Raw genomic sequence first — 16,668 nt, 5'->3', positions numbered from 1 at the left:
AACCATTTGGTAAAATGTTGATGGGAAGCTTTATAATAGATGAATTAGGCTGACGATACCTGAACCTACGAATCATTCTTGGAGTCAGTAAAAGTAAGGCAGACAAAAATAAAATCCCTCATAATTTGGTTCTGTATCAGGTACCACATAGGAAGCGTTCTTGCCCTAAAAAACTGCCCTCAATTTAAATCAAATTGCCGGTACATAGGAAATACAGAGAATAGAGGAGGCAAACAACACCAAGAGGGAAAAAGTCAGCCAAACCTAAGAAGTAAGAAATTCTACAGGACAAATGACACAATTTCTCCAAGAAATTGGGGCATGAAGAAAGGTGATGGCACAGTAAGGAGGGCTGTTACAGACTTTAAAAGAGACTTAGACGGGGCCTAACAAGCAGATGCAGTAGGTAGACCTTGTTGGAAATCTGATATGACCAAATCATTTATAAAAAGAAAGGGAGGTTGAAATATAGACTGGCTATTAGGTGATGTTAAGATACGATTTTTAATTTTGTTAGATGGTAATATGGTTAGGTTGACAAAAATGTTCTTAACAAATAGAGGTAGTAACTGATGTAAGGGTAAGATAACATACATGTCTGGGATTTGCTTTAAGATACTCTACCAAAACAAAAGAAGGGAGTTGTAGTAATAAGACTAGGAAAATGGTAATTTTTTAAGTAGGGTGATGGGTACGAGGAGGTTTATGATGCTTTCCTCTCTACTTTATTGTATATTTCAAAATTTTCATAATAAAAGCTAAAAAAAAAAAAAAAAAAAAAAAGGTGAATGCCAAAGACCAAAATATCTTTTGTGAATTCTCAGCTACTGAGAAGAAACTCCAAAACCCTCTCCATGGCCAACAAAGGACCAAAGACCCTGGCTGTTTCCCAGACCCTATCTCTTTCTCCTCTATTCCAGCCATTCAGGTCCCCCGCTCATTTGGAGTATGCCAAGCACAATTTTGCCTCCGAGCTTTTGTTTGTCTTTCTTCTGCTCAGAATTCTTTTCTTCCATTTATCTAGCTGGCTGGCTTTGTCATCGCCTTGGGAGTCTTTGTTCCAGTTTTTCTTTAACAGAAAGACTTGCCCTGACCACCCTATGTAAAATAACCTCCCTCTCCTGGTTGCTGTCTTTGCGTACTCCGAGGTATTTATTTTTTCATGGCATTTCTCACCACCTGATCATTTATGTACTTATTGTTATTCATTCCCAAGAATGTTAGCTGCAAGGCGGCAGGTTCTTTGCCTGTTTTATTGACAGCCGTATTGCCAGCACTTTAGAGCTGTGCCAGGCACTTAGTTAGGTATTCAATAAATATTTATGAAATAAAAATGTAAACGCTTGAGGCCACATTTAATAAACAAGTACTCCCTACCCCCCCACCCCCGTTGTTCTACTTACCTTTCACTTGTATTCTCATCTATACCCAGAAGTAGAGGAGGATTGCCAGGAGTCTCACTCCTTACTCTAGAATAAAACTGTGAGGTAGAAAATACAAAATATCAGGGCAGTTTATTACAGGAAACAATGAGAAAGTTTTATTCCAAATGTATTAGGATTTTAAGGATCCAATGATATGAAAAGATTTTAGTTTTAGTTTCTTTCATTTAGTGCTCGCTTCGGCAACACATATAATTTCTTTCATTTACTGCTTAAGTAATGGAGAGTTCTGTGAAATCTAAAATGCTGCTTTCAAACAGCTGGCTTTCCAATTACTTTTTAAAATGTGTATCACAATATTTCTCGACTTCCTTTCAGATAAATCCCAGGATAAAGCTCTTCTAATAAAAAATGTTGCCTCTGAGTTTGCCAAATTGAGTATTTACTTTAATCTATTAATATAATCTTGGCATTTATGATACTAGTAGCCAATATGTGCCCTTTGTGAATAATAAGGTCACAATCTAATCTCTCTAAAAAAGGAAAGCTTAAATGTTTTTTTCACGTATTTTGCTTTTCTGTTTACCTTCCATTTTCATTGTTTTGGTTTTAGTAGGTTTTTTCCTACTAATTTGCTCTTTTGCCATTCTATTGTATAGACTCATGTTTATTTATTAGTCGGGACTTTGGCTGTGAGATGGAAATCTAGATCAAACAACCTTGGGCAAAAGGTAGAATTTCTTATAAGAATACTAGGTTTCTTATCTACTGCCAGATCATGGGCAGATTGGGGATGTAACTGATTATTAGGGATGACTTCAGCACTGTCAGAACATTCATTTGATTGATTTCAGTCCTCTCTTTGCAGATTTTCAGAAGCTTAACTCCTAGCACCATCCTAGAGCTCTGAGGAAAATACTGTCTGTCTGCTTAGTTTCTGTATAACCCTGAATCAATCAAATGAGGTCTGGGGGTTGGCTATGGTCTCGTTTGGTCAGATAATCAGAAAGTCAGTCATGCAAGAGCATGATCATCCTCACTATAGTTAGATGTTAATAAAAGGGGCAGAAAAGTGAGACATTTACCACAGCCAACACCTTGGAATTCTAAGTTTAGTCATGTATCTGTGTATAATTGGAATAGAACATAGTGCTTTTCCATCTAATATAGTGTAGTGCAGTAGTTACTTCCTTTGGTTTGGACAATGTACCACTCGGCTTTAGGTTTTGCTTCAGCAGTAAAGTCACACTGATGGTTTATACTGAGATACTTAGTGTTACTGAATTTTATTTCATTATCCAGCTACATCTAACTCAGTAAATCTGGAGGGAAAAATTGACTAATCAGAGACAACTTCTTCATTCAGGAAAGAGAGTAGTGGTTATAGGAGAGAGCATACAGTATTTTAAGCATGAATCCAAATGCTAGAACACAGTGCTATTCAAAAGCTCAACTCATTTCTGTTTTTGTTTCAGAAATAGGGAAAATAGACTAATGGGACAACTAGATGCTTAGAGAATTAAGGGTATTTTTTTAATACTAGTAATGTTCTATAGATTATTAAATCTGGGAAATGACATTACCAAATCCTCTTGTTTTTATTAATGATCTCTTAATGGGCAATAAAACTGTTTTGCATTTGTTAGCAAAGATTGTACTAAAAATGGGGCCTGTGATTTCATTGTTCTTTCTGTTCTTTATAATAATAAAAATTTAATCATGATAATATAACATTCTCTTTCAGTAAACCTATATGCCCCTCCATACAAACATATACACATAATACTCACAAAGCATTCTGAACTGTCCTAATCCAGGATTCTTCTGATCTCTTAAGGGGGTACTTCCTGTCCAAGGATCCTGACACATCAGGAACCCTCATATGTGACTTTTGATCTCTGTGGGAGCATGGAAGTCCTTTCCTCTTAATTTAAGCAGTATAACAGGAACCACATTTTAAGTTAAAGTCTTATAGTCTCCTGGCACTTCTAGTACAAAAGAAATTTGGGTGCTTCTGCCCTACAACCAACTTTCTTACTATAATAGAGGACATATAGTTAATAGAGGGCATACATGTCTTTGGAGCAGCTATAACAAAGGTTCTCATTTGATTACATGTAAATTTCGCTAATAGGCATGGAAGAGAATGATTAAAATTTGTATGGGCATGGAAAGAATAGAAAGCACCTAGCTTTATATAAACATGGGATCCCAGCATCTGGAGATAACCACTCTTAGCATATTGGCATATATATTTTCAGATTTTTATTGTTTTGCAAATGTTTAAGAAAATTGGAAACATACTCTTACATATTATTTAACACATTGGTATTTTAACATGATGCTTTCCTTGATGCAGTAAAAATAATGAGATACATTTTAAAACTTAATTATATTCTGTTCTGTGTAGTAAATACAACAAATTTATTATTACAGGTTTAGTAAATATTAGGATTAGTGGAAAAATATTGGTTGAATACTTCTAAACTCATAACTTAGTTTGAAACTCTCAAAAATGTTTTTATGGAAATGTTTTTATGCTACTGTATTGGCTCAGTTTTGGGATTAATTATAGTTTTGTAAAGTTTTTCTGTTTTTCTTCCCAGATCCAAGTATTTTAGAACATGCTCAAGAGGTGAGCACTTAACTATAGAGGTGAGTAGCGTCATGAATCTGATTAGATAAAAATACCTTCAGGAGGACAGGAGGGACATTTTTCTTTTCATTAAATTTAGTATGGACTTTTTATATTTCAGTATTATTGATGCTAGCTAAGAGGGAAGGAATTGGGGTGATGAAAGGAGGGGTAAATAGAGAAAAGTTTGTGGATTAAGGGTTTGTTCTTCCAATAGAATTGCTGTTTCTACTTAAGAAGTGGTGGGTTTTTTTTTTTTTTTTCCTTTTTCACTCTACACAATTCAGAGAGGAGGTACTCTTCTTGCAGTTATAATGACTCAATAGGCAGTGACTCTAGAGATAGACGGTTGGTCTGCCCTAGTAGAGAGGTGTAGCAGGATCAAAGCAGAAAGCTAATTTTAAGCAATTTTACGATTCGAGTCACTTAGTTGCTTATTCTGTGTATATAAAGTATGATAATAGAATCTAGTCAGCTCCTGCTATGTATTACCTACTTCACCATATAGGTTATAAATGTCATCAACATAATTCTTGATACAGTTGCGTTGAACAGGTGGCAGTCATCCCATTTTAGGGATGAGAATCAGAGGCTTAGTTAGACAGGTGATGAAGAAGTTAGGCTTTGTTACACAGCCCCTTAAGTGGCAGAACCTAATTCTAGTCCCAATCTGCCTGGCTTCAAAGGTTGAACACTGTACTTTACTGCCTTCTATATTAAATAAAGAAGCATATAAATCAGAAACTAGGTTTTTTTTAAATCTCAAATAAAAAAAGTTCAAGATGATTTGAAAAATTTTTGCCATCTCTTTAAATTCTTGTCTTTCTAAACCTTTTGAATTCATTGTTTTCTTGATCTTTAAGTAATAAAACAATGTTAACAATAAAACTTTTCTTTCAGTGGCTATTTAGCAAATTATTTATATTTAAAATGTACATATATTTGTAATATAATTTAGTAGTAATAACTTTCATCCAATCATTTGACATACTCCTGTTTATCACATCATCATCTAATTGTTTACATTCCTTTATGTAGAAAGACACTGTATTTGGGAGTAGTGACTACGATCTGGTAGATATTTAGTAAATAGTTAAATGAATGCGTAGATGAATAAATAATAAACATTATAAGATAAATTCTTATTTGGGTATCTTTGAAGTCCCTGTTTCTTGAGTAAATTCTCCTTACGACATTTAATTTGTTCAGAGCTCAAATGGAAACTGGTAGTGTGGGTTTAAAAAACCCATATGAAATAATTCAGGTGAAAGTTTTAGTTTATAAATTTTAAAAAGTTTCTGATTGATGAAGAAAATTGCTGTAATTCTCCTTTTTTTCCACATAAAATCATAAATAGTAGTATATGCTTATCTTGGCTATCTTACTGGATTATTGGATATTTCAAATGAACTCATGTATAAAGGGACGCATGACTCAAATATTGTAAAAATAGAAAGGTATATTATTTTCAAAGTTAAAAAAAGTGACAGTTTTTTCTGAGATATGTACCTTATACAAATATCCCTTCTAACACTTACTTTCTTGTTCTTTCAGTTTGAGAATCTAGTAGAAAGTGATGAAGTAAGTATTTCCACAGTAGTACAAAACCCATATTTGTTCTCATGAGTCATCTCATTAATTCTAGCAATTATTTTTGAAATGTTTATTTTACTGTCTTTATTTTAGAATTTTTATCTTTTGGTTTTTATTTTGTCTTTTTAGTCCTTACTATGTCCTTTTACTAATTTATATTAGTATATAATTCATAATTTTCTTAATATAATGTATATAATGCTATATATATGATATGTATATAGTTTTATGTATTAGTTTCATGTGTTTTATATATGTAATGTGTTATATAGACATACTTAAAATGATTTTAATATTTTATATAGAAAATATATATTATATAAATATATAAAATATATTTTAAAGCATGCTGTAGAATTCCAGCAACTTTAAAAAGAGCTATTTCTAACCTCTTGACATTAGGTAAGTAAAATTCCTCAGCAATCCAGGGTAGATACATTTTTTAACCATAGTTTTCATAGATTTCTCAGGGCAGAATTTATACATGTCCATTCTACAATCACTTTCTGACTTTAGTCATTATATTTTTTAACAGTTATTCTTTTTGTTGATTCTTTTTGTTGATGTTATTTCATCTCATCTAAACTGAAATATAAAATGCATTTCAAGTACAGATATATGAAAATAGGGAGAAAGTATGGTTTAGAATTATGAAATGTAGTGTGTATTTCTGATGCCCTGGTTGTAGTTAGAAGAGTTTTAGTCTATGAGCTAAGTTTCAACTTAACTGAACTAATTGTATGAATTTGTACAGGTTACTTAGTCCCCATTGGGCCTGCTCTATACAACTCCAAAATGAGTTCTACTGGAAGAACACTGCAAGCTCTGACTTTTTATCACTTTTATTTCCTAATGAAAGAGGAAAACGTATCACACAAATTTAAATTATTCTTTAGCCCAATGTTTCCCACAGTGTGTATGGTGTGTATGGAAGAATACTTGTCTCAGAATGTAAATTAGCATATTAAAGCTTCTAAGAAGAACTATTAAAGAAACTGTTAAGAAAATTATCTAAACCTATTTCACTTAGCATTTCCCAAATTAATTTGGGTGTAAATTCTTTTTAAAAACCATAATACATGTTTATTATCATCTGGTAGAACACACTGGAAAACTTGGCCTTTTGTTTCCCAGTAAAATTTCTGCCAAATATTTTAATGTTTCCTAGAACCTAGTTTTTTTCCCATTTCAAAGGTTACTTTAATTCCATATATTTTTTAGAACTAGTATAAGCAAACACTTAATGTAGTATTTTTAAAGTTTCTAAACTTCAGAAGTGCTAAATGTAAGAGCTTCTTCAGTCTTTATTACGGTTCATCCCAGCATCACACTGCTTTTTAAAAGAATATGGTTCCATGGGGCTCCTGGGTGGCTCAGTGGGTTAAAGTCTCTGCCTTCGGCTCAGGTCATGATCCCAGGGTCCTGGCTCTCTGCTCAATGGGGAGCCTGCTTTCTCCTCTCTCTCTGCCTGCCTCTCTGCCTACTTGTGGTCTGTGTCTGTCAAATAAATAAAATCTTTAACAAAACAAACAAACAAACAAATAAAAGATTATAGTTCCATGTATTTTCCTAAGGTGTTTTTTGTTTGGTTGAGTTTTTTGTTTGCTTTCATTTTTACTAACCAGTCTTTTCCTCTTTCGTGTCATATTTTGAGTTTGCTTTAATTGAACATCGTCTTGTTTTATAGTGCTATTCCTTATCATTTGGAGTTTTATTCCTGCTGTTACTTGGCCATATATTTTAACTATCACATATAAATAGCTTAAGTGTGTAAGAAAGATACATAAATCCAAATCAGTCTTGGAAGTAGTTATGATTTACTTTGGAGGAAAAAAAAAAACTATAGGTAATTTTCATAACCATGTTAAAAAAAAAAAAAAAGAAAAACAATTGATTCCCATTATTTATGGTAGTTATGTCCTATAAAGTTGCCATAAGTGCTGAATTAGTGAATACCAACTGGAACATTACTCTCAGGGGAAATAGAGAGATTCCTGTAAGCTTTTAGTCATATTTTCATAAACCAATCAGTAAATAACCTTGTTTCATGTGTCTGTTAGACAACTTATTTTAATATATATTATTGATTCATTAACTTTGAACTCAAGGCCAGCAGCACTATAAGTCATACCTGAAGTCTGTCTAACACACTCATTTTCTCCCTAAGGCTTGCTTCAGCCTCCTTGGGACAAGGAACATAAGATAGCACTTCAACACCACACAGGGGGGTCATTTTAAATAGTGGAATCACCAACAAAGAAGCACAAACATACAAAAAATATGGTCCTTAATAGTCTGTAAAGAGGACAGTATGAGAACTGAAACGAGAAGGCAGAGCATCACCATGTTCTACCTCCACTGGGAATATGCATTTGCTGATCACAAAAGCATGGGGATTATTAATTTTGATGTTACATAGGTCAATTTGCAAATATGGAATTTATAAATAATGAGGGTAACTGTAGGTGATGAAGTCATAGACGATATCTTGTCTAATACTATCCTGACCCCAGAAGTTCATTTGGTACAGAATATATATTAGTTAGAAAAAATTAAGAGAGGTGCTTCAGTAACTCAGTCGGTTAAGTGGCTGCCTTCAGCTCAGGTCATGATCCCAGGGTTCTGGGCTCGAGCCCTGCATCAAGCTCCCTGCTCAGTGGAGAGCCTGCTTCTCCCTCTGCCTGCTGCTCTGCCTACTTGTGCACTCGCTCTCTCTCTCTTTCTGTCTTATTCTCTCTCTCTTTGTCAAATAAATAAATAAATAAATCTTTAAAAAAATTTAATTATTGGACATTTCCTAATTTTTTTTTCTTTAAAGATTTTATTTATTTATTAGAGAGAGAGAGAGAGATCTCAAGTAGGCAGAGAGGCAGGTAGAGAGACAGGAGGAAGCAGGCTCCCTGCTGAGTAGAAAGCCCAATGCGGGGCTCGATCCTAGGACCCTGAGATCGTGACCTGAGCCGAAGGCAGAAGCTTTAACCCACTGAGCCACCCAGGCGCCCCCCAATTAATTGTTATATAATTTAGCTGGATATGAAATTTGCTCTTAAGAAATAGTAAAATTTTAAAGCTTTTAAAGATAGTTTTAATAATAGAATTTATTTACTGTGATAAAAATAAACAGGAAATATTTTGATTAAGTAAAAATTTTGTTGACTTGCCTTACGTAACATTCAGCAAGTGAAATTTCTTTGTTTAATTTTTGCACAGGGGGAAAGCCCAGGAAGCAGTCATAGGTAAGGCTTTTTATTTTTTAAACAATGTCTGTGTGAACCATGAGAAGCTAAGAATCGACGCTGTTATTTGCTTGCTTTGAGGCATTGAATAGTTTACAATTCAGGACTTTAGTTTTCTCCTTCTATAAGTTTGAGGCAAATAATATCTCAAAGTATTATTTTGAACATTAAGGAATTTAATGTACATAAGTACCTAGTGCTTTCCTATTGAACCTAAGTCATGTATTTTTTAGTTAAAGAAAAACTAATAAAAATAAATACATTTCCTTGAATTTTTAAAATATTAACCCCCTTTTCCTTCCTCATGACATTCTAAAACTTGTTTTACTAATAGGTTAACTAGAACCTGTATATTCTAATTTATTTAAGCAACCTTTTTAGATTCTTTTGAAATTATATGAGCTACTTGAAAAAGTACCATCTGTCTTTAACTGGAGAGTTCTTCATATCAAGAGAATATTTTCATACACTGTTTCATATTTTGAATGCATATTCTTTACCTTTTTTAGTTTAGCATACATTTATTAGGCAATTATGTGGCACTGCGCTAGGCACTGGAATTAAAAAGTCAAACGTGCTTCTCTACATTAGAAGAAAGAATATCCTGGTCTGGGAGGTAGTTCGTGTAAATGACTAATTTCACCATAAGATGGAAAAAGAGATTAAATAGCAGTTATAAAATATGCAAGGAAAACCTAAAAGAGAGAACATTTGCCCAAAATGTGTGAGAAGAGGTGTGTCCATGTAGACTTTTTTAAGGAGATGACACTTAGGTTGATCCTGGAAGTGTTAGCTCATGAGAACTAACCAGTGGAGGAGAGCATTTCAGACAGAAGAAATTGCAACAACAAAGTGGGTTGAATGAAAAGAGGCACAAAAGAACTTTGTGGAGGGATGTGTATGTTTGTATCTTGCTTTGTGTGGCAGTTACACAAGTGTATGCAATTGTCAAAACTTAATGAACTGAATGCTTAAAGTTTTATTTGTTATACCTAAAAAAAAAAAAAAAAAACATAGGCAGAAAGGGCTAGAGGAACAGAAGTAGGGGACATTAGCTTATACTGGTGGTTAAAACCATAATTATCAAGTTAACCTACCTGAGATTGAGAACAGGAGGAAGTGAGGTGCCTGGAGCATGGAGGGAGAGTAGCAGTCTGAGAATTGAATAAGCAAATACTATAAGAGGATTCTGAAGACAACCAAGACTAAGTAAGCAAAAAGAAGTACGAGAGTATAGAAAACCCAGGGAAGTCATAGAGATGACTGGCCAACAGAAGGAATGGAGAGAATGGCCATCACTGTTGCATCAAACTGAAGTAAGAAGATGAGGACTTAAAGGTGTCTACTGGAGGGTGCCTGGGTGGCTCAGTGGATTAGGCCTCTGCTTTTGCCTTAGGTCGTGACCTCAGGGTCCTGGGATCAAGCCCCGTATCAGGCTCTCTGCTAGTAGGGAGCCTGCTTCCCCCTCTCTCTGCCTACCTCTTTGCCTGCTTCGACTCTCTGTCAAATAAATAAATAAATAATCTTTTAAAAAAAAAAAGTGTCTACTGTATTTGGCAACATAGAAGCCACCTTTGCTAGAGTTACTGGGGAGGAAAGCAAAGCTAGACTGCCATGAAGTAATGAGAGAGTGGGAGGTAAGGACAGAGAAGGTAAGATAAGCATAGTATTTAAGAGCAAGGAGCTAGACTACTTGGTTTCAGATCCGAGGTTTGTCACATATTATGTGACTTTCTTGGACATAATCTTTCTTCATCTCATTTCCCTCATGTGTATTATCTCTATATCTAACTGATAGTGTTGGTGTGAGGATTAAAATTAGTTAATATGTGTAAAGTGCATGGGAGAGAACTTGACACAATAAATGCTAGATGCGTTAGCAGTATACATTCAGTTTCATGAGTTTTAGCAGAAATGGGAAGGAGAGAGGGTGTAGCTAAAGATAAATACAGGGGCGCCTGGGTGGCTCAGTGGGTTAAAGCCTCTGCCTTCAGCTCAGGTCATGATCTCAGGGTCCTGGGATCGAGCCCCACATCGGGCTCTCTGCTCAGCGGGGAGCCTGCTTCCTCCTCTCTCTCTGCCTGCCTTTCTGCCTGCTTGTGATCTCTGTCTGTCAAATAAATAAAAATAAAAAAAATCTAAAGATAAATACAGTCAAATGAAGGTTTTCCTCTCTTTTCTCCTTTCTTTCTTTCTTCCCACTTCCCTTCAAAAGGAAGAGAGGTGAAGACAGAAAAAAAAAGAGTAGGTTAAGATGAAAGAGAGGGGCTAATTGTTAGAGCAATGTCCCAGAGAATTCCGTGGAGTCAGAGAGGAAGGGTGGTATCAGTGGTGAATGAATCAAGAGTATACGTGTAGCAGATGACCTTGAACAAGTTAAGCAATGCCACTTCTTCAGAGGATGGAGGGGGAAATAAAGATTGACTTTAGGTAAGAGGAGGAGGAGAAAGAAGTTGAAGGAGTTGCTGGTTGGTGCTCCCCATGTCTCAGAATGGGATGGAATTGACTTCTAAGAGAAAAGAGCTTGAATGAGGAACTTAGAGTACTTGAAGATTTTAAGTAGTTAGCTTAAGGTGTGAGAAGGAGTTGACCATGTCCAAGAAAAGGGTTATTGCTAATTTAGATTTTCTCTAGCAGCTGTCAGGAGAAAGGGCTAATCATGGAATTCATCCAAGGTCAGAAAATAAGCTGGGTGAATGAGGTATCATGATAGGATTGCAAGAAGGTGAGTATGTTGGTAAGAAAGTACTTCAGATTTGCCATGGTGTCCACATTGGTTGTATGTGAAGCGTGGCAAGGTAATTAGGATACGTAGACAGGGAGAAAATGGAAGGATCAAGACCCTGGAGTAGCCAGAGCTACTGAGCAGGATAAACAGGAGGAGGGTAGTGTGTATGTGTGTTAAGAGTTCCAGAATGGTAAGAGGGCCATCAGAGCATAGTGTACTGAAGTTTATACTTTTTGGTGAACATTTTGGGATATGGTCAGATGGCTGAAGCAGAGCCAAAGTGATAAATGTAGTCTGCATTTCTTAAAAGTGGTTATAGTACTGAAAAATACTCTGATGATATATCATCATGTTCAATGTATATACCAAATTATAGCCAGTGTTAAAAGGTATACCTTTTTACTCTTAACCATTAAAGTTATAGCATCAAGTTACTTTAATACTTTTTTGACAATACAATTTTAGTATTTTTCTGGTTGATCAGTGTTTTATTTGGACTTGTTCTCACCAAAAATTTTTTTTTTCTGTCTTTTTTCTCCCTCATTTTTTTTTCTGTAGGCCTCTTACTGAGGAAGAAATTGTCAACCTAAGAGAGAGGCATTATGATTCTATTGCTGAAAAACAGAAAGATCTTGATATGAAAATTCAAAAAGAGGTAAATAGTATTTTTATGTTGCTTAAGTATATGTTATCATAAGACCTCTGTTTATGTTATGGAGAAAGTTTTCATTAATTAATATGGTCCTTATGAACAGTCACTGGATCTATATTTAGATATTATACAGATGAAGATTATTTAAAATTAAAAAAAATTTTAGTCTATTATAGTTTGTTTTATTTCAGTTTAATTTATCAGAAATCATATGCTGCAAAAAATGAAGATAATATGTTCTTTTAAAAACTAACTTCTTAATTCACAAATAGAGACTCTGACGAGATACATGTATTCTTATGTTTAAAAACAACTTTTAAAAAGTCTGTTTAACAGTAAATATTTTTTAAGTCTTTTTGTTTGTCTTAACTTGTTTATTCTTAGTAAGTGAACCATAAACTATAATCATAAATGTTATACTTACTTTAATGTGTTTATAGGAATGGTCTGTAATTATAGTTTTGCTATTTACTAAATGGAATTAGTCATATTCTATTATAGATTTAAGAATAATCTTTTAAGTATTAACTAGTGATTTCAGCAGCATTCATTTAAGCAATGCAATAGATGCTAATATTAGGCTAAAGAGAAAAATTGTTGAAATTTTTTTAAGTTTGATATGACATGCAATGGATTATCACTAAAGCAGTTAGTATGCTATTATGAATGGCAAGAACTTAAATTTGAAAGTAACTTTTGATTAACTGGATAGAAATAAAATTCAGAACACATGTACATCAATGAGACATGAACTTCGTGAAAGCTTACTTCACTTTGATAAATGGTGATATGATTGGCCTTAGTTTAAAGACCTTAGACTTACAAAAGCCAAAACCATTAAACTAGTCAGGGTGATAGGCATTGGAAGAATTGTTGAGAATGAAGATCACTGCATATTCTAAAGGAAGACAGTTTTGTATTTCTGCAAATTAAATGCTACTACTTCATAATTCAACTTCTAAAGAGTTCAATAATATGTTTGATATCATTGGAATTATTTTATAAAAGGAGAAATTGAAATGAGAAATCACAAAAATTTTGATTCTATTATGCTTTGTAGAGATCATTTATTTTTTTAATAATTTATTTTTAATTTTACAAACAAACATTTTATTTTTAGAGCAGTTAGACAGGTTCTGATTTTTGTTAATCCTTACTGTTTTGTTCATGTACAGTTAGCCTTACAAGAAGAGAAGTTAAGACTAGAAGAAGAAGCTTTATACGCTGCACAGCGTGAAGCAGCCAGGGCAGCAAAGCAGCGAAAGCTCTTGGAGGTGAGGGGAAAAGACCCCAACATATATTAGGGCTACTTTTCTCCTGATTTTCTCTGATAAATCCTAGTTGAGATTCTTTCCCCATCCTAGAATCAAGGGCTTCTTGTTGAAAAACGAATGTATTTATGTATATACTCTTAGGAATTTTAAAGACAAATTAGCTTGTATTTAAAAACTAGAAATAACATCAAAGTATGTGCTTGATACTGAATGTTGTTTCGGTTTAAATTAGCTGAAGCTAATTCTTGTTTATCCCAAAGATGAAATGTAGTTTTCCAAAATCCAGTATTCTTTTGGAAAAATAAATATACTCTTAGGTGGAAACATTGTAAAACTACTCTTTAAACATAATTTCTGCAGCATTTTTTAGTTTATTTTTGTGAGTATTTTTTTAAACAATTCCTTGAACTACTGCAATTTCTTATACTTCTTTGAATCTGGTAAGCTGGGCAATTTGTCTCTTTTTCAAATATTGTATATTTCTTGTCTTTATTCTTGTGTCTTTGGGAGATTTGGGGTTTGAGTCTTGAGAAATCTTTGGCATATTATCAGAGAAAGCAATAGATTTATTATATCTCACCATGCTACATGCTTATACGGCATTACTATAATGCCAGACCATTATTAATAACAGGCACTTACGGTATTACTCTTTTAGTTAGTTTACATGTTTTACTTTGTTTAATACTCGCAACAATCCTAGCAGGTAACATTTTCAATCCTCATTTTATAGATGGGGAAGTCAAAGGACAGAGATGTTAAATAACTTGCTTAATAAAATCCTAGTTAATAAATGGTAGAGCCAGCATTCAAGAACAACAGTGTTAAGCCAGTTATCCTACTTAGTATCTTCCTCCATATCTTGCCTATGTGAACTCTCTACTGTAACATTAACTGAAGTAGTACAAAGATCATGTCACATTATAATTATTGTAGCTTAGAGAAACTGAAAAATCGTGTCATACAGCTATGAGTTTATATGTGACCTGCGCCCTTTTTCTCCCTCTCATTCTCCCCCTGCTCCCCTGTCATTTTGATTAATCTGTTTCAGCAGACTAATTAGATTATATGGGAGAGTGGGGGGGGGTGTTTTTTTTAGTAAGTTCTAACTAGTGGAGAAGTTTAAAAATTAACTCCCTTCTACTAAGAAATGAAAATATTTTTCCGGTTATAATTTGTATAACACTTTTTACTATAATAAATCCTCTACTGCTCACCTTTTAAAGACAAAAGCATTCCATATGCAGAATCTATTTGGGTCCTCTGAGTTTTTCCCGAATTCTCTGAGTTTTTTCTTCCCTGACTAAATACTGATGCAGGAACATATAGCACTCTGTGCACATCCACTGGCACAGAAAAGATACACAGATATATGAAAGTTCATCTGATTTTCACTATAGCTCTGTGAGTTTGCTTGGGCAGTATTATAGCCATCTATAATTTACAGATGAAAAAAAAACAGAAAGTAAATTATGTGCCATGGGCACATAGCTAATAACTGTCAGAGCCTTAACTATCTGACAGGTCTTCTAAATCCTTTGTTTTTATTATTTCTCAGTCAGCTTAGCCAGTTCTTGTAGATCTTTAGTTCTTTTGCTACTTAATTCCGGCCAAAATAGAACTTCATCTACTGTTTTAACTGTTTTTTTTCTTACCATTCATCCTTCCAGTTATTAGAAGTTCTTAGGGGTAAAAAGAATGTTCAATACACCAATATATATCTGTTTAAAAGTTAGTTTTTAATAACATTATAAATATTCTGACCCTTAACGATCATACACTGAAAGATCGGGAGAAATTGCAACCATAAATAAGAGGATATAGAAATGAACAGTGATACATTTAAGGAAAAAGACTTAAAGTAGAATAACTTTTAAAGGTTTTTTTAGGAACTAGAAAAAATATATTTTGGTGTTGCATGAATGATTTTTTAAAGTATAATTTTGCAACAGAGAGTGATTTTGTATTGCATTATGTTTCCAAAGCAAGAAAGGCAGAGAGTTGTGCAGCGATACCATCCTTCAAACAATGGAGAATATCAGAGGTAAATAGTGAAACATACTACTTCCCTTTGCGGTAGAAAATGTAATTTCCAAAGAGAGTACAGTTCAGCTCTGGGTGTTTGTATACATATTATGTTTGTGTGTTCCCTAAAAAACATAGACACTATCTTGTAAGAATACTGAGAAAATTTGCTTTCTTACATTGGAAAGTGATCATTATTTAATTGAATTGATTTCATTGCATTTTTAAGAGTGGTCGTATCTTCTATGTAGAAAATGATGCAGTAATACACTGAATGCTTTTGGATAAATTTCTTACCTCTTGCCTTGCTTGTGTTTTCCTAAGCACATCTCTCTTACAATAAGGTTTATATGTGATCGTTTTTTAGAAGACACATTCCAGAGTCATATTTTCCACTCATTAAAAGAACCTTGTTCATGATTCATTATTATAAATTATGAAGATGGGCTTACTACTAAACATTGACTTCAGTGTTAACCAAAATCTTATCATTTTCAATTTACTGCTAGCATTAAGAAAATTAAGACCCATTTTCATTAGGTTACTCTAATTGTATAGTAATTATAAATTTGTGTGGGATAGACCTTCAGACTAAAATGCCATAAATTAACTTAAGCATGCATTATGTTGCATCTATTACGAATATATTTCTTTTATTTTACTTACAGTTCAGGACCAGAAGATGACTTTGAATCTTGTTTGAGAAATATAAAGTCACAGTATGAAGTTTTTCGAAGTAGTAGTAAGTCTTTTAAAATATATGCATACTTTTTAACTTCATGCCACTGTAAACAGATAATTGGAGATCTTGACTCTGTTTCGATAGAACTTTCTGCCCTCTAAATTTGTATTTTCCGGATAGGTCAGTTAACTAGTCCTTAATTATACAATTTTAATATACAGTTTAATTATACAATTATACAATTTTCTTTTTTTTTATTTTATTTTATTTATTTTTTTAAGTAGGCTCCACGCCCAGCATGGAGCACAACAGGGGGCCTAAATTTGTGACCCCAAGATCAAGACCTGGGCTGAAATCAAGAATTGGATGCTCAACCGACCAAGCCACCCAGTCACCCCCTATCTTTCTTTTTTAAAAAGGAGTTGGAGCAAAGAAAAATCTCAGGCTATTACTGTAGATCT

General features: G+C 33.8%; 1 protein-coding gene across 2 annotated transcripts in view; it reads left to right on the top strand.

The window, feature by feature from the left end:
• The window catches only part of AP1AR (adaptor related protein complex 1 associated regulatory protein), a 43,993-nt gene that overhangs the window by 23,090 nt on the left and 4,235 nt on the right, over positions 1 to 16,668 (top strand). Inside the window, exons 2-8 of one of the 2 annotated variants that reach the window (XM_044224232.1) lie at positions 3,989 to 4,037; positions 5,572 to 5,598; positions 8,821 to 8,846; positions 12,133 to 12,229; positions 13,402 to 13,500; positions 15,486 to 15,544; positions 16,194 to 16,267. In XM_044224232.1, coding sequence (XP_044080167.1) covers positions 3,989 to 4,037; positions 5,572 to 5,598; positions 8,821 to 8,846; positions 12,133 to 12,229; positions 13,402 to 13,500; positions 15,486 to 15,544; positions 16,194 to 16,267 — 431 coding nt within the window. The remainder of the gene's footprint in view (positions 1 to 3,988; positions 4,038 to 5,571; positions 5,599 to 8,820; positions 8,847 to 12,132; positions 12,230 to 13,401; positions 13,501 to 15,485; positions 15,545 to 16,193; positions 16,268 to 16,668) is intronic. The other variant, XM_044224233.1, reaches the window with a different exon arrangement.

The sequence above is a fragment of the Neovison vison genome, chromosome 11 (assembly GCF_020171115.1).
Source record: "Neovison vison isolate M4711 chromosome 11, ASM_NN_V1, whole genome shotgun sequence".
Taxonomy (NCBI): Eukaryota; Metazoa; Chordata; class Mammalia; order Carnivora; family Mustelidae; genus Neogale; species Neogale vison.
The sequence above is the reverse complement of the archived record's forward strand: the minus strand, read 5'-3'. Positions and strand labels throughout refer to the sequence as shown.